The 17,900-nt window shown below is 45.4% G+C and overlaps 1 protein-coding gene across 1 annotated transcript; it reads left to right on the forward strand.

The window, feature by feature from the left end:
- Positions 1 to 4,067: 4,067 nt before the first annotated feature.
- NPM3 (nucleophosmin/nucleoplasmin 3) lies at positions 4,068 to 10,209 on the forward strand. Its single transcript, XM_081007106.1, has 6 exons — positions 4,068 to 4,253; positions 5,924 to 6,009; positions 6,467 to 6,586; positions 7,350 to 7,443; positions 8,380 to 8,531; positions 9,325 to 10,209. The coding sequence occupies exons 1-5, from the start codon at positions 4,178 to 4,180 to the stop codon at positions 8,511 to 8,513; spliced, it is 510 nt and encodes a 169-aa protein (XP_080863232.1). The 5' UTR covers positions 4,068 to 4,177; the 3' UTR covers positions 8,514 to 8,531; positions 9,325 to 10,209.
- The last annotated feature ends 7,691 nt before the right edge of the window (positions 10,210 to 17,900 follow it).

The following is a 17,900-nucleotide window of genomic DNA, read 5'->3' on the forward strand; positions in this document are numbered from 1 at the left end:
TTTCTTAAGGCACAGTATGAGAAAGTACAAAAAGTAAGGCATATCCTTAGGCACCAGGTGAAAACATTTCCCTTCAACCGTCCGTTTGGCTGATTAACATGGCCTTTTAAATGTGTCTGTGGCATGGCGGTTATTGGTTTGTTTTGTTTTATTCTGTATTTTTCCTTTTGTATTTTTATGTTGTGAACTGCCCTATGATCTTCAGGAGGTATACAAATATAATAAATAAATAATATGAAGAAGCCTGGTGTGGTTTGCTTCTCCATAGAAATGGACCAATCCTTTTCAAGCCTTATCATCTTCAATCCTATATAAATTGACATGTGAGTAAGCCCCATTGAACTTACGTCCTGTGGGACTTAACTTCTGCATGAACAAGGGTGTGCTCTGGTTCACCCAACATCTCTGCAGCCATTTGGGGGCCCTGCACTGGTGAGGAAGGACTGCAGAATCATGAAAGGCACTTCAAAGGTTTAGTTCAGTTCAACCGATCCTTTCAGGTAGGACAAAACAAAAAAATTCCTTCCAGTAGCACCTTAAAGACCAACTAAGTTAGTTCTTGGTATGAGCTTTCGTGTGCAAGCACACTTCTTCAGATACACTGAAACAGAAGTTGCCAGATCCTTCTATATAGTGAGAAGGTGGGGAGGGGTATTACTCAGAAGGGTGGTGGGAATGGGTGATTGGCAGATAGCTGAGATGAGCCTGTTGACGACTCTTAACGACTGCAATAGGTCTTACAGGAAAAAGCAAGGGGTGAGAAGGTGAGAAATGGCTTTGTCATGTATAATGAGATAAGAATCCAATGTCTTTGTTCAGGCCAGGTCTCTCCATGGTTTTAAGTTTGGTAATGAGTTGTAATTCAGCAGCTTCTCTTTCATCTCAGCTATCTGCCAATCACCCATTCCCACCACCCTTCTGAGTAATACCCCTTCTGAGTAATACCACCCTTCTGAGTAATACCCCTCCCCACCTTCTCACTATATAGAAGGGTCTGGCAACTTCTGTTTCAGTGTATCTGAAGAAGTGTGCTTGCACACGAAAGCTCATACCAAGAACTAACTTAGTTGGTCTTTAAGGTGCTACTGGAAGGAATTTTTTTGTTTTGACTATGGCAGACCAACACGGCTACCTATCTGTAACTTTCAGGTAGGAAAAACTATACACCAGGCCTAACCTTGGCAGCTGGAATAGCTCAGTAGGTAGAGCATGAGACTCTTAATCTCAGAGTTGTGGGTTTGAGTCCCATGTTAGACGAAAGATTCCTGAATTGCAGGAGGTTGGGTTAGACGGCCCTCCCTTCCAACTCTACAATTCTATGATCCTACTTTATCTCTGTGTATGTCCCAGTGCTGGAAACTGCACAACTTCCAATCATTTCCTTCCCATGGAGGATACCCACAGCACTTTGCACCCTATCTGATTCTGTCTGTCCGTCTGAAGGGTAAGGAGCTTCTGTGTTCAGATTGCTGGAAAGCAGAGGGTTGCAACCATGCTGTAACTACATAGGATCAGATCAACAGGAGGTACAAAGACCAAACGCTTTGCTCTTCAGAACTAGCAGGACTTTCTGAGAAGACAGGAAGGAAACTGCCTTACTGCGAGGAGAGAATGTCTGCTTCTGTACGAGGTAGCTTTGGGACTGCTCCTGAGTTCTTCTGTCTTTTAACATCTGACAGCAGAAACTAGCTACCAGGAAAACTCATCAGTATCCCACTGGGGCAATAACCCTTTTGTTTTTACTGCCCAGAAATAAAATACTATAAATGTGACATTCAGCAAACCACCCCCTGCCTTCAACTCACAGCTGGGAAATTGACGAGACTGACCCAAAAATGGCCGTCTTTCTACGCGAGGCCAGCTGATATTCTAGTGAGCTGCAAAAAAGGGTATACCACTGTGTTTGATTGTTTTTTAAATCTCTGCTAAAGCTCATCTTAACATGATCCTCATCTCTACAGGAAGTTAAGCCTTGTGCTGAATGGCACAGGTCGTTTTCCAAACCATATAATGACAGAACAAAGGCTCCTAGATGCTGCTACAGAGCTATGGCAAGTGAGTGAATAATCATCACCTCCAGGTTCCTAATTCTGTGGAGGGGATGGTTGCGGTGGAGAATCCTGATGACCTAAACAGATGGCTACAAGGGAGGTAGGATTGTTAAAAGCAGAAGGTAGGCCAAGACATTAATGTACTGCCCATCTGAAACCACAGTGTGGGTCTCCATAGCCCCAAAGGGTTTGGCCAGGTCAGGTCTGCAAACCAGCCACTATATATTTTATTTAGAAAGGGACTGACCCTTGTGATCTTCCTTTGCTCTCATTTTAAGATTACCAGGATGCCTTGGGTCAAAATACCACCTATGACATATATCTGTAAGCAACACAGCCCTGCCATGCCAGATTTAAGGCAGGGTAGACAGTTCCCCTGCACAGGGCGCCAAGCCAAGGGGGTGCAAAATTGAGAAGATCCATTAGAAGGCACCAAATTTTGGCCTCACAAAGGGCGTCACATACCAAAGATCGCCAAAGTCTGCCTCTGAGCCCTGTAACCAATCATTTTCAGTTACCCCAATCCTTTCCCTGGAGATGGTCCTAGAGCAGGGATGGGAAACTTGCACATGATGCTGGACATACAAATCCCATCATCCCTGACTACTACTGGCCATTCTGGCTGGGGCTGATGGGAGCACCCACACCTGGTGGACCACAGGTTCCCCATCCCTGGTCTAGAGTATATATCTGCTCCAGCAGCAAAGCATCTTGAAGATGGCTCAAAGCAGACGGAACTACTATTTTGCTGCATTCACACATTGCGAAAAGCATGATTCTAATACAAACTCATGATCATTTGCAATTTAAAGCTGGTGAGAGAAGCGAATGCTGGAGAAGCTGCCCTGTAGGTAGGTTAAGCCCAACCATTTCCAACACCCCTTAGTGTAAACGGCAGAGGACTCAAACCCTCCTTTCTCTGCTTTCTCTGAATTCAGCGGGGGCAGCCATGCTTGGCAAGGGAGTCTCCACGCCCTCCACTGCAGAAAGATCCTGGCATTTTGTCAAAACTGCTGCCGACACTTCAGAGAACAGCGGGGCCCTTACTAAGCAGGTGGAGCAGCTTCAGTTTTCCTGGGCGAATCCTGAGTTCCAGGAATAATTGGAAATGCAGGAAAACTGCCTCATCCCCAAATCCATGCACTGCTGCTACCCAGTGCCGGATTTATGTATAAGCTAAACAAGCTATAGCTTAGGGCCCCACTCTCTTGGAGGCCCCCCAAAAAAGTAAAGGGGGGAAAACTGTACTGTTATATTTCCAAAATATAAGATAAAAAGCAAAATAAAACCTACATACAGCAACAGTGTTTTGTGTTGTGTAGGCTCCTATGATGATAATGGGCCCCACCTGCTAACCTGCTCCCTAAAATATCACTGGTTTGCTCATTTCTCTATATAGGGTGCCTACATTCTGCATGTGCAAATGGCTTTAGATAGCGATTAGGTCCATAAGTTACCATATAACATATATTCAACACAAAAAAACAGCGACCATTTGTTGCTGACAAAGGACAGCTGGACATATAAAGGGCCCCATTACCTTCAGTAGCTTAGGGCCTCATCAAACCTAAATCCGGCCCTGCTGCTACCCGTCTAGCGCAGGCACGGCGACAGCGGCTCTCCTGCAGGTCGTTCCCAGCCGCAGCTGGAGACACGACTGCAGGAAGAGGCTGGACCCAGGACCTTCTGCATACCGCGTGCGTCGTCCACGGCAGCCACGACTCCCCTTCTAAGCAGCTGGAGTGCTCACCCACTGATATGCTATTGCATGCCCGGGGAATCAAGGCGCCCGAGAGCGATCCCTCTCTCTCCCCCACCCTCCCGCGCCACCTAAGACTACGCATTTCGTTTCGGATCCTTGCATGATCCTTGCACGAACAGATCCTTGCAACGAAAGCAAAACCGCTCTCGGGAAAATGAGACTTTTCCAAGAAGGCGCAGATAAAACTTCCCCAAAGCAAACGAGATCACCCACCTCGCCCGCCTCCCTCGGAGGGGCCGCCTCCCTCGTCCGCCGATTGGAGGAGGGATCCGCGTTGCCGGTGGGGCGGCCTTAGCCAAGCCGGGCTAGTCGGTGGTTCCGCCTCGCGAGCGTCTTCCTGCTTCGCTCTCTTTCGGCGCAAGCCATGGCCTCTCTGGTGGATCTGGAGTGCATCGCGGATGGAGTCAAGGCGCCGATTTGCACCAGCAGCTTCTTGTTCCGTGAGTTGAAGGAGGGCTGGCCTGTCGCTGCCTGGAAAGAGAGGAAACGGGGATAGGCGAGCATGTAGGTGGAAAGGGGGAAACGGGGCCCTTTGGGGCAAAACAGGAAAAGGCATTTGGGGGATGTTCAGAGGGACCTCTTACTGGGATCTGGGTCGTTTAGACTTGAGCCTTAATGGGATTTGTTTGAACTGGGTCTCTATATGTTCAAGGCCCGGAAGCACGTGGCGTGGCGACGCTAAGTTATCCCGGTGCCGCGTGCGCCTCTTAAAGCCCCAGATGCGTCCACGTGGCTTGCTTGGCTCGTTACACTGGAGGAGCAGGAGGGGTATTTCCCACCGAAAATGCATTTAGATCTTTCGTACTGTAAGATCTGCCTATGTTGTAATCAGACGAGCGGCGAATATTTCTTGACCCTAGAACAGCAGTTCGGTGCACGTGGGTTTTGGAGTCCACGTGCATCACTGAGCTCAGTGAGACTAGCTTCGGCCTTCGGGTACATAGAATCAGACTACAAATAATGTTTCTGGGGCCTTCTAGTTTACATCGGGAACATAGCACAGTGGATTATATCCTTCTGCGGCAGTCCAGCAAATGAAACCATTAGAAATATAAATTCTGTGTACATGCAGTATGAGATAACATAGCTATATTAATGACAGCAATAAAAGTTTTTGTTAGAAAACTGAAACAAATTATTGCATTTGAAAATTGTTTAAAAAGATTTTGGGGACATTCTGATTAATTTCAAAAACGCATTCAAGAAAGGGAAGATTTAAAAAGTGAATGGTAAATAAGAATACTTTGTAAAGAGTGGATTTGTTTCCAAATGGTCAAACGCCATCTTGCAGAGTGGCACAACTGCTTTTGCAATAGTGAAAAATACGCCTTAGTTGAATTGCACACCTTATCCTCATCCCCACCTTATTTTAATTAAAGTATCAATTTGGTACTAGGGTCCAACAAAACACTGACTAACCCAGATGTTGTAATCTTAATTTAATTTCTTCATTGGTCAATCAGGAATAGCTGGAGGGAGGGAAGTAAAATAAGTACATAAAACAAAATGCCCAGATGAAATATTGAACTCATAGTAAATAATGGAAGGTAACTAATGTTCCCCCACTTAAACAAAGGACATTACAAAGAAGACGGTGTTATAAATGTGCACAATGAAAATGTTAAGTGTTAAGGTAAAGCAAGCATAGAGCAGAATTGTTGTCCGCAGGAGAAAAAAATACTCCTGGGGTCCAACACTGCATTTTGTCCGCTCAGGAATATCTTCCCCACCCACCCCTCAAAAACAGGAAGATTATTTAGTGCTCTAGTGGTAGTATAAACAAACAAAAAATGAATTTAAGGTAGAATTCCAAGTTATTTTGCTTGCCCTCTTTTGAGAAATTGCTGAGGATAGAAGGGACCCAGTGAGCTTATGCATTTGGTAGCTTCACTTTCCCATTCATTTCTACAAGAATAAATTGAATACCTAACAGCTTAAAGTGAGAAGCATGTGAAGAAAACACCATTCTAAAAGTTTTATAAATGTTTCAAATAGCTGGCTTGAAAGGGTTAAGAAGGAAGTTGTTCAGTTTCTTGCAAATCTGCTGCTTTTAGAAAAATTGACTTATCAGTTGGAATATTTGTTTGTTTCTCTTTCCCCCCCACCCCAGGATGTGAGCTGAACAGCAGTACCCGATCCTACACTTTTAAAGTGTCTGACGAAGATGACTCTGATCATATCTTGGCTTTGAATATGGTGAGAGAGGTTACATCCTTAGCTTGGAAAACCAGGACCCGGACCCGTTAGCATGACCTAGTATTTGAGAACTCAGCTAGTAGCCAGAGGTGACCAGGAGTTCTACATAGGCAAATCTCTCTTCAAATACTAGGCACCACTTGGTTTCTTTACTAGTTACCTGGAAGGATGAGCCTCAAACCAGGAGAAATCTTAAGTTTGCCCAGTCTTGTGCTCTGAGTTGGCTTTTGGACTTCTATGCTCCTGTTTTTGAAGAGGGACCTAAAGTCACCCAGAAGGCCTTTGGGTAGAGGTTATGCTTTTTTACTCTTCTGGTTGCATCTGTTAATGGATGATCTCACACTCCTAACTGCTTGTTCTTCATGGGGTTTGGGGAGGGGGGTATTATCTTTTTGTTAAGTATTGCTGAATATTTTGGTTTTTACCCTTCTTTCCACTTTGTCCTTCCATCTTCAAGATTTGCCTGTCGGAAGGTGCCAAGGATGAGTGCAATATTGTAGAGTTTGTGGGGCACGACTATCAGGACCAGGAGATTGTGGTGCCAGTGGCCAACCTAAAGTTGTCGTGCCAGCCTTCGGTAAAAGAAACAGTTGGGTGCATGGGCAATGTGGGAGGTGGGCATATGGTGGCTAACAGGAAGACCTGGTGAGGGTGGGGGAGAAGGCTGAGTTTGCAAGACCTGAGATCTTTGTCATGGAGCAGGCTCCTTTAGGTCATCAGTTCAAATGTGTGGTTTGATGCAGTGTTTTTAGTGTGACTTGAAAGGTGTCAGCAAGAACTTAATTTGTTCCGGTTGTTAGTAATTATTGTTGTTGTTGTTATTTGTACCCTGGCCGGGCTCAGGGTGGCTAACACCGTAAAGCTAACACAGTATACAAAGAACATAAGAACATAAAAACACGCAATCAATTAATTAAAATCTTAAAATTAGTTCAGAGCAAATTAAAATCTGGACAGATGGCAGTCCACGGGTAAAATTGAGAGTGGTTAATATTCTCCAGGGCCAACTGTTACCACTGGTCTTATAAAGGACCTGTGAGCAGGCTAGGAGGCCTCTTTAATGCTTGTTCTTATACAGAAAGAAAAGAATCAGACTGAACCCCGACCAAAGCCTGGGGGAACAGCTCTGTCTTGCAGGCCCTGTGGAAAGATGTCAAACCCCATTCAGCTGTGTGTGAGAATTTCATGGCTGGGACAATAGAAAATAGACTTGCTAGTGTCTTGGCTCTCTAGCCCAGAAGCAAGAGGGGAAGAAAAAAGCTCGGTGTCTAGTTGCTCTAAATGGGATCTGGAGACATTCTTTCCTCCCATCACATCTTCCTCTCCTTCTCCTTTCTCAGTTGTGTTTGGAAGATTTCGAGCTCCAACCCCCGGTGACGTTCCGCCTGCGCTCAGGATCTGGCCCTGTCCACCTTGCAGGACAACACCAAATATGTAAGGAGGCTGGACTGGGATTTGGGGAGCTACTGAGAGCAAAGGGGGTTCCTAGAAATTAAGAGAAGAGAAGTGGGTGTTCTCTCTTAGGGAGGGATGTGCTGTGACAGACTCCTCCATCCATTTTGGGCCTGTGGGCACATTGCAGAGTTTGAGGAACTGTTGTGGCCACTGCCACAAAATGGCTGCCACAGGTAAAAGACAAGAAACTGGGTACAAGGCGGAGACTGGGGGTGAGCCACACAAGCCAAACCACATACTTGAAAATCCCCCTCCCTGAAGGAAAAGTGGCTATACTTGGGTACAAAAACTGTCCCCATCAAATACATACATGCTGCTTTCCCCCTGTTTGCAGCAGTGGGTCTCCCTTTTGCTCCCTACTCTTTCCTTTTAAAAAAGGTGGTTTGGTTGGTCACACTGAAAAGCAAATCCCCAGCTCCAGCTGCCCTGTGTCCCTCCTTTCCTTGTCTTAGAGTGGGGTAAAGAAGCTGAAACTTGCCTTCCTGTGATTAAACCAGCAGCAACAACTGGAGAGCCAGGGCACCTTGGAAGGCACTGCTGAGGTGTCTTGAGGCATGGGGGGACACTTTAAAACAGGCTACTTGGAGGAATGTCATTTATATAGTCAAAAGCACCCAGTGTGTGGCTTTGCTCAGTGGTGCGCTCTGTTCAGAGTTGCGTGTAGGTTGCTCGTCCTCCAAGTGAGGAGGACTTGGCCACATCTCATGGGCAGGTGTGCATGATGGAATGGTACCTAGCCCTTCTTTGAAGCATAAGCTGGGGAATGTTGTGTGGATGCTTTGGCATGCACAGGTAATTCACTGCTTGAGACGCTCTTAGGAATGGGGTGAAGTTGGCAAGCAATGGTGAGAGGAGGGGCTGGAGGCATTTCCCCAGGTCATACTGCAAAGTAACAGTTCCAGCTGCTTCTTTCAGTTCACAAAAAGGACCTCTCAGATGATGAGTTTAGTGAAGATGAGGAAGATTTTAGTGAGGAGGACGAGTCCATGGAAGAGGAGGAAGGGGAGCTACCTCCTATCAAGCCAGCGAAGAAGCAACGCAGATCTTAGCCTGACATCTCCCTGAAGGTACGTGTTTGTGGAGAGGTTGGGCAGCTGAGAAACGAGGACAGATGCCCCCAATCTGGTGCTCTCCAGATCTTATTGGGGAAAACTCTGTGACCGTTGGCTGTGCTGTTTGGCACAGCAGGTTGAAAAGGAGGCCCACCTGGGGAGATTGGGGAGGTGGCATCGTCAGCTGTTTTTGCTCTACTTTGGTGTTCTTCCAGCTACAAGAGCTGACTCCGTGACAGCGGCCATCCCACCAGAATTGCTTTTTAATATAACCAGGCCTATCAGCCCTACACTGTCACCCATTTTCTGGCCTTGGGAAGAAATAGAGCCATAGGGATAAAGGAAGCTGCCGTATGCAGAGTCCAGTCAGCTCAATATTCCCTCTCTGTTTGTATTTATACCCCACCAAGGAGCTCAGTCACCACATACTTTTATCCTCACAACCACCTGGGAGGTAGAATAGGCAGAGAGTGAATGACTGGCCAAAGGTCACGCAGTGAACTTCATGGCCAAGTGGGGATTTGAACCCTGCTCTCCAAGGTCCAGCAATCAAACCACTACACTGATTGGCAGCAGCTGTGTAGGGGTTCAGAAGGAGGACATTCACTGCCCTACCTGGAGATGCTGGGACTTGAACTTTGGGCCTTCTGCACACAGAGGAAATGCTCTCTTATCACTGAGCAGTTGGCTTTCTCCGTTGCGTGTGGCTAGCTGTGGTGAAGAAGGCTTAGTGGTTCACCCCTTTTGGTGGGCAGGGTGCATAGAAGCTTACACCACCGCACATAATTGAACTTTTTCTTCCTGCCAGGTGCTGCTGGTTTTCTTCTTCCTAAAATGCAGTGCTACTGGTCTGCAGCTGAACTTCTTGAAAACCTTTCTTATATTTTCTATACGAATCTGATGGCTGCCACAAGTAACTGGTGCTACTGACTACATGGGGGAATAGCCTGCTGTTGGGCAAATCCGAAGACTCCTCAAACACATTTCCCTCCCCCCCTGAGAAAACTGGTTCCTGTTGTGCCTTCTGGTCAGATTTTATTGGTACTTCGAAAGGTGCCCAAACTTACTGCTGCTGTTGATGTGTATTAGGTTGTTTTCTCTGCAGGTGAGGCAGTCAAGAGAGGGGTGCAAGTTTTATGTTCCCTATGCATTTTACATCTTTTTAACGGACATGTTCCCTAAGGAATGAGTAATACCTGTGGAATGTAAGGTGGTTGGTTGGTTTGTTCGCTTCAAAAAGCAATAAAAACATTTTAAAAGAAATAAAAGAAATGAGTTACCTGCTGAGCCTCCTTCTCTTGAAGATTGTGTGCCTTAGTTCTTGGTTTTGGAGTGCCCAGACAGATTAATGCAGGGTTTAGTTTCTGAGGGGAAAACCAGATCTTATTTTTAATCAAATTTTAAAACCATATATGTATTCATTCATATTATATTCGCCACATTCTAAATGCCATTATTGTAGAGAGTTTTTAAAAGGATTGCTTCCAACTGAACTCCATGCCAGGGAGAAGGAATAGAACCTGTGTTATGTTCCTGTTGTTTCGTCTCATCCTTTATATGTCAAGAGCTGTGCATGAATTAGTAGTAAGGCATGGAGCATGACTGCATTTGAGACTTGTGGACATAGTTGTTTTCACATTGTGCCATCTCTTCTAACAAGTTTTGCTTTTTCGGAATAAATGTGTTTGCAATATGTGGACTACTCTGAACTTTATTTCTTGGTGGGAAGTGTGGAATCGAGAGCCATGGAGCACCATGTAGCTCACTTTCCAGCTACAGGGTTTTATCTTCTCCTCTTGAAATACATTATAAGTATGAAAGGATTTCTTGCTGTTTCCCAGAAGTGGCTTCACACAGAATCTCTCCCTCAGCTTGTCTGGCGGAGTAACATATAAGTGACTTTGAGCATCAATCTTGGTATTACCAGTTTGCCTGATTTCAAGATCTGGGAGCTTGCTTTTCTTCAATTTAAATAGCTGATAGTTTTTACTTTAAAATAAGTCAGTAGAATTAGTAAAAGAATTGTAGACGTGTCAGTAATGGCCAAGAAATACACAATTAGTATGCACGTTTTAAGCAAGTAGCACTACTAAAGACTATAGTTCTACACCCCAAATCTAGGAGTAATGGGACTTCCTTTGAAGGAGACATAGCATTGCCCTGTAAAAAATACAGGGTCTTAGCACTATTATTTTCATGACTAAAGACGAGCACCTAGTTTCCCAATACTATACTTCACTACAAAATCTATATTACTTGGTTGAGATATAATTGCCTGGTTCATTCATAACACCAAGCCATGGTTTGTTTAAAAAACTGCGGGTTCTCCCATACATGATCAAACCATGGCTTGTTTCTCCACAGTTAGGTTTGCTTTCCAGCTGCTTTTGCCTTGTGCCTTTGTAGCTTGGTGAGTATCTGGGGGTTGAATGACAAAGCAAGTCGAGGTTAAAAGAGAACCGTGAGTTCACATCGACAGTGGTACCTCGGGTTACATACGCTTCAGGTTACAGACTCCGCTAACCCAGAAATAGTACCTCGGGTTAAGAACTTTGCTTCAGGATGAGAACAGAAATCGTGCTCTGGCAGCAGGCGGCCCCATTAGCTAAAGTGGTGCGTCAGGTTAAGAACGGACAGTTAAGAACGGACTTCCAGAACGAATTAAGTACTTAACCCGAGGTACCACTGTAATGCCAAGACAGAATTAATTGTGTAGTGAAAGAAATTGCCATTAGCTCAGTTCTCTCTTAGTCAAGTCTAAATATTCGCTAATACACGGCATGTATGACCCCACTCAATTGCAGGTCTAGTTGGGGGTAGAGGGTGCACAATCTTTAATGGGAAGACAGCATGGTAGTAGGGAAGTTTATCTCTTCCCTCCCCAGTGAAGCTGGAACAACCATTCTGCAAGTACAGTTAAGAGCCTTGGGAGAAAAGTCCCCATAGGTGCCAGTGAAGATGTGGCAACATAGGGAGCTACTGGGCTATACAGAGTCAAGACAATTGGTGCATCTTGCTCAGCACTGTCAACACTGACTGGCAGCAGCTCTCCAGGGTTTCAATATTTCCCAGTTGTACCTGGAGACATTTTGAAAGTCAGACATTTTGCAAGCAAAAGCATGCACTCTACCACTGAGCTATGGCTTTTTCTGGAACCTTGCCCTAAAGTTATTAGCCGATACTTGTTCTGACACTGGTGGATAAGTGAAGAGGTAACCTTCCCCTCTCTAAGTCCTCCTTTCCAAAAAGACTCTCCCATATCTAAAATTAGATACGCAATCATATCCTGCAAATGTCTAGTTTTGATCCTAAGTATTAACGATTCCAATATTTGGAGAAATCTTGCAAGAGGCAATATGGTTTATCCACCCACAGAATATGATGAAGGCTAGTTCAAGACTAGCCTTCTCCCTACTTCCTGAAGTAGTAATGGTTGAATGTTATATCACATTCCCTTCCTACTATAAGTACAGCACATGGCACACCTTAGCTGCCTATCTCTAGAAGGGATTTTGGGCATGCAGTAAAGAGGCTGAGAAAAACCTTCAGGTATGAGCTTGTTTTTGTTCAAAATTTATCTCTGAGAGTGGCTGAAGCAACCAGCCTTTCTCTTTTCTTTTAAGGGAATGGAGATTTTCCTACTTCCAGATGAGAAGAGGGTGGCAAAGAGCCCCCACCCCAGTACAGATCCTGCAAAAGGCTTGACTAGGACTTCCATGAAACAACAGGGTATGCAGCCACAAGATGGCAGACTTGCCATCACGATTGGTGCCTAGAGCTTTCCTTGGTCTGCTTTGTTACAGTGAGGAAATGGTTTTGTTTTCACATTTTTGTTGGACGGCCCTAGATCATAATATAGTAATGGCACATGGTTGCATCCAACTAAGTTTTACTTAGGCTAGGCCTATTGAAGTCAATGGACCTAATGTCAATGAGCCTACTCTTGAGTAGAACTGATACTGGATACTAAAGACTCATCTGAAGAAATGTGCATTTGAAGAAGAGTTTGGATTTGATATCCCGCTTTATCACTACCCGAAGGAGTCTCAAAGCAGCTCACAATCTCATTTCCCTTCCTCCCCCACAACAAACACTCTGTGAGGTAAGTGAGGCTGAGAGACTTCAGAGAAGTGTGACTAGCCCAAGGTCACCCAGCAGCTGCATGTGGAGGAGCGGGGACACCAACTCGGTTCACCAGAACACGAGTCTACCACTCTTAACCACTACACCACACTGAGAAGCGTGCATGCACACAAAAGCTCATACCAATAGGAAACTTAGTTGGTCTCTAAGGTGCTACTGGAAGGATTTAAAAGAAATTTTTTGTTTTGTTTTGACTACTGCAGACCAACACGGCTACCTAACTGTAACTAAAGACTTAAGGGTTCGTGTGGGGAGAAAGAGGAACCCTCATGCTTCCTAGACTGTCTTTCTGATATAACCTGGGTTGACCTTTCCTCAGATGCTAGACTGACACTCTCAGGGTGTCTGACCTCACTTCCTGCTTACCTCTCTTTTTTGTACCATCATGGGAGAGAATGCATCGTTCCTGTGTCTCTCTCCTGCAGTGGCTCTTTGCACACTGACCTTCGTTAGCTAGAACTAGGATATTTCCTATCCATCATGTATTTTCTATGATAAACAGCTTTCGTAGTTCCCCTATTCAAAGTATCCATGTGATTGCATCAAGGGTAAGGTGTGATCCTTCAAGCAGTGCATAGTTCAACTTTTGCTGATTCATTTAAAACTTCAGATGCCATCAGGGTACAGTTCACAGATCCACTAATCTGGCCTTTGCCAATCTGGTGTCCTCCTGACCTTTTGGCCTGTGACTGTGCTGACTGGGTCTGATGGGAGTTGTAGTCCAAAACATCTGGAAGGCACTAGGTTGGTGAAAGCTGTGCTAGGGCATAGCATTACTGTAGTATAGAACTGGTGCAATATTATAAAGAGCACAAAGTTGCATTAAATGAACCCTGGAGAAGTTCGCTGCAGATTCTGAATCCTTCATTGTTCTAACCCATAGTCGTATAGTGAGATTTGTCAAATGCTCCTGTTAAGCGTTTTTTGAAGAGTTGCAAGGATTTGAACGTTCATCCTTTCTTCTGCCTGCCTTCTGGGCACATTTGATATCTTTCAAAGCTGCTTTTGGTGTCTCCGCTTTGAAGCATCATTTAGTAATATCCCACTGGGCTGCATGTGGTGTATCTTATGTCGTGGGTTCTTACATTAAAACTAGAGAATGGCTTTGCAAAGACCGGAACAATGAGACATACACCCCCAACTGCTTTTCAGTTAATATCCAGTTCCCAGTGATTTACAGGGGTGCCTGGATTATTACAGAATGCTGTAGTCCACTCTTTGGGACTTTGCTCTGCTTTGCGTGGCAATGTGTTCAACAACAGAATGTGTGTCTTCACCACTTTCACCAAGATGCCAACGCCCTGCTTCTTCTTAAATATTGCCACCCGTATCAGAAGCAGCTCTCCAGAGATCAGCATGACTCTGTTAACATCACCAGGGATTGCATTAGCTCTTTGTGCTGTAGTATTTCCACTAGGAGCACTTACCAAGCTACCTACACCCACTCATGAAACACTGACTTAGGTTCTATTTTCCTTAGGTTTCTTAGTTTCACTAAAAGCAAGAGAGAGCACCATATACGCCTTGTCCCTCTCAGCCTGGGGAAAACAAACTAACAGCCCCCTTGCCTTGGAAAAGCTTATCAAAAGCAACCTCTGACAGCAAGCTCTCCTTCCCCTAGGACTTCCTTTTCATTTGCACAAAGTATTTGAATCCGTTTTGATAGCATCATCTCCAGAGGGGGACCGATTGCCCTATCCTGACCCTCTAATCCTATTCTTTCCCCTTAGACACAGACTCTGTGTGTGTGCGGCCCCCATCTCTCTCCCCCACACACCTGATGACAGTCTCAAAACTGATGGTGTAATCCACAAGGATTAAGGACTACCTCTTCTGTTCTGAAGACTTCAGAAACTGCTGGAGGGAAAGTGTGTGCGTGGGCATATATAGTGGTGTACCAAGAAGCTTGCAGCCCCAATACACTGGAGCTGAACTTTGCTAATTTCATACTTAAACGTTCAAGTACAATGCTGTAACGGACCCTCGCAATTTTCAGACAAGAGAAACACGTTTCATTGCAGCGACCACAGGTAAGATGCTACAAGTCCCAGGTGGCATGAGACCCAGTTAGCATGGCTGGTGATGGTGAAGAATGATAGTTCAGGTCCAGCAATATCTAAAGAGCGCCAGGTCAGGGAAGGATGCTTCTGCTTAGCATAGCATTTTAAAGGACTCTGCCAAGGTGGTCCCACCATTTTAAATCTAAAGGGTCTGTAAGCCCGGCATCCTGAAAGATGAGAAGTGGCATTCTGAAGTCGTAGTGCAGGGATGGAGGTGGGAATGTAGGAATTTCAGTGGGGTCCTGTGCAATGCCAAAATTCTGCACGCCTACACCTCTCGCGCTCAGTTGTAAATCATAGTTGTGGAGCCCCTGAGGGGCACTACCAAATCAATAGGATAAGCCAAAACAACTCACATTTCATGGACTCAGTACCGCAGAGATCCTTTTCCTCACACCCCTCTCCTTTCAAAAACAAATAAAAACAGAGGCTAGCCAGCCTTTGTTGAAATGGGGCTGTATTTGGATGCTTCGGAAACCTTAACTGCCCCACCTAAACACACACACACACACACACCCCAAGTACACTGAGCATTTTCCCCACCTTGATGTAAGGACATCCAGGTAAGCACCATGAACTGGGGTGGGGCAGCAGGATATTTCTCGCAGAAGCAATATCATCTCGAGGTGAAGATGTCAAGAGTGCAACCCCAGTGTTTTGCCAACTCTCAGGGTCAGTAGTTCAGCCATCGCCGAGGCAAGAGGCCCTGAAAGCCATGTGGTAAAGGTTGCTTAGGCCTACTGGTAAGTAAACAAACAGGTCTAAAATTACAGCATCCTGCACTCTGAAGTTTGCCCGAGCCACCCTCAGATCCAGATTTGATGACATACCCATACCCAAACACTGTCACCTCTGTGCAGCAAACGCGTGGAGGGTCTCCGATTGCTTTAGATAGGGCTGATTCTGTGAGATGGATTTAAATTGCTTTCAGAAGCCAGTGCTCCAAAAGTGTATCTAAGTCAGTGCCAGGCTGTGTTGGAATGGGTGTGGAGGAGCTGATAACATAGTCATTCATTCATCTTGCTATTTTATCCCAGTGGTACCTCGGGTTAAGAACTTAATTTGTTCCGGAGGCCGTTCTTAACCTGAAACTGTTCTTAACCTGAGGTACCACTTTAGCTAATGGGGCCTCCTGCTGCCGCTGTGTCGATGGAGCACGATTTCTGTTCTCATCCTGAAGCAAAGTTCTTAACCCGAGGTACTATTTCTGGGTTAGCGGAGTCTGTAACCTGAAGCGAATGTAACCTGAAGTGTATGTAACCCGAGAAACCACTGTAATTGCTCCAGGATCCTTGTGGGGGGTGGGGGGCAGCAGGTTGGGAAAGCAGTTTGGTTACGTGTATGTGCTAATGTCCAGGAAGCGTCAGGGAAATGCATCAAAAAGTGCGGGATGAACAAATTATCAATGAGCAGATGTATAAGCTCCTTGGAAGCAAATGAGATCAGATGCTCAATAAAATCCAGATACGAGCTAACCTCCGTGTGAGCTTTGTGCAAGCAAATCAGGATGAAAGTTCAATAAATAGATGGAGTGGAGGAGCCCTTGGGCTGTAACTGGAGGGCAGGGGACTGTCTTTCTTTTCCTCTGGATACAAGGAATAGGTGGGCAGAGTGCTGTTGTGCTCAGATCCTGCTTGCAGGCTTCCCGAAGGCATCTGGTCAGCCACTGCAAGAACAGGATGCTGGACTAGATGGGATATTGGCCTGATCCAGCAGGGTTGTTACGTACTTTTTAGTTATTTGTAAACCATTCCAGGAGCCTTATTTTATTTCTGTCTGAAGATTTTTTAATTAAATGGTGCAATTAAATGATTATTTAATTCCTTAAATAAACACGCCATAGGGCATGGTCTCACTTGCTCAGTGCTGCTACATCCCAACCCTCTGTCATGATACTTTGTGTCAGGATAGTTCACCTGCACCCGTCACCCTGCCTTTACAACACAGAACGGGGAGGGGGAGAGAGAGAGAGAGAGACAGCAAGGCGCTTCTGCTGATGCCTTACCTGGGAATTGCAGCTTTTGTGTTCAGCTACTGATCATCAAAGAGGGCAAGCAAGGCCTGCTCCCATGCATGGCTGCTGATGCCCCTAGGCCAGGTTTGTGCTGTGGGTATAAACAACAAAATCATTCCCATGGAACCTGCCCTGAAAAGCCGGGTTAGGGAGCTCTCTGAGCCTGGGAGAGAGGGGATGTTAATTGGGTCTCACAGTCTCGCCTGGGGCAAGAGAGTCACCCAGCTGTGGCAAAGGTGTTGTTGTCACTCTAAGGCTGCATTAATATGGGTCCCGTTTGCAGAGATGTGCTGTGAACTCTGTTGTTCTCATTGGCCAAGTGCCATTGGGGGCTGAAGGACCTTCCTTGCTTAAGGTATAAATCTGCTGAGACCTTCCATTGCCACACCTTCCAGCTTTTTATGGGACTGAGGTATAGGCAGGGAGGGAGGGGAGAACAATGATGCAACATTGGGATGACTTTTGGCCATCTATCTGAGAGCTTTAAGCTCCCTGAGAGCTTTAAGCATGTGGATTTGGGGGCTAAGTTGAGCGACTGTAACTCCTTGTTTCCCAACTACCACCCTTCCCTCCCAATTAGGAAAGTAGGAAGATAGACACCTGCCTATAAAATTGCATTGATCTGGGCCAAGACTGAAACTCATCTAATCAGAACTTTGTTGTCTCTCCCAGTTTCTTAGTTTAGCAGTGGGAATGGGGAGATGCAGTGGTTTACCAGAGCAAGTAGTGGGCGACTATCCCCTCCAGGAACTGTTTTCAAAGCAGTTTTATTCATTTTGCAGTGCTTTGATTGAGCTTTAATATATATAGATATATATTGTTACGCACTTGGAGGCCTTGAAACAGTGCAAGCTAGAAAATTAAATAATTCGCAGAAAGTTATTTGTGTAACCCAGGATTAACTTGGCTAAAGATGACATGAAACCTTCTTGGTGCTAACCAGGATTGAAAAGGATTAAACAAAACTGGCAAGGGAGGGAATACGCAAATTGTAGCTCAGGCTGTCCATAAATGTCTGTCTGCTTGAAGTGACCCACAGGAGAGGGATCACACTTTAAAGTGCCCTGAAGATGAGCATCTCCCTTTGCAGTATTAAATTATAACCAAAAATGTGAAAGTGGGAGAGGGAAGAGAAATCACAGGTATGCTAAAATACCGTATTTTTCG

This window comes from Podarcis pityusensis (assembly GCF_964106645.2).
Source record: "Podarcis pityusensis genome assembly, chromosome: 5".
Taxonomy (NCBI): Eukaryota; Metazoa; Chordata; class Lepidosauria; order Squamata; family Lacertidae; genus Podarcis; species Podarcis pityusensis.

Coding starts and splice junctions, on each gene's coding strand:
- NPM3 (XM_081007106.1), top strand. CDS start 4,178: ATGGCCTCTCTGGTGGATCTGGAGTGCATCGCGGATGGAGTCAAGGCG. Junction 6,010..6,466: donor ATATCTTGGCTTTGAATATG/GTGAGAGAGGTT, acceptor TCCATCTTCAAG/ATTTGCCTGTCGGAAGGTGC. Junction 7,444..8,379: donor TGCAGGACAACACCAAATAT/GTAAGGAGGCTG, acceptor TGCTTCTTTCAG/TTCACAAAAAGGACCTCTCA.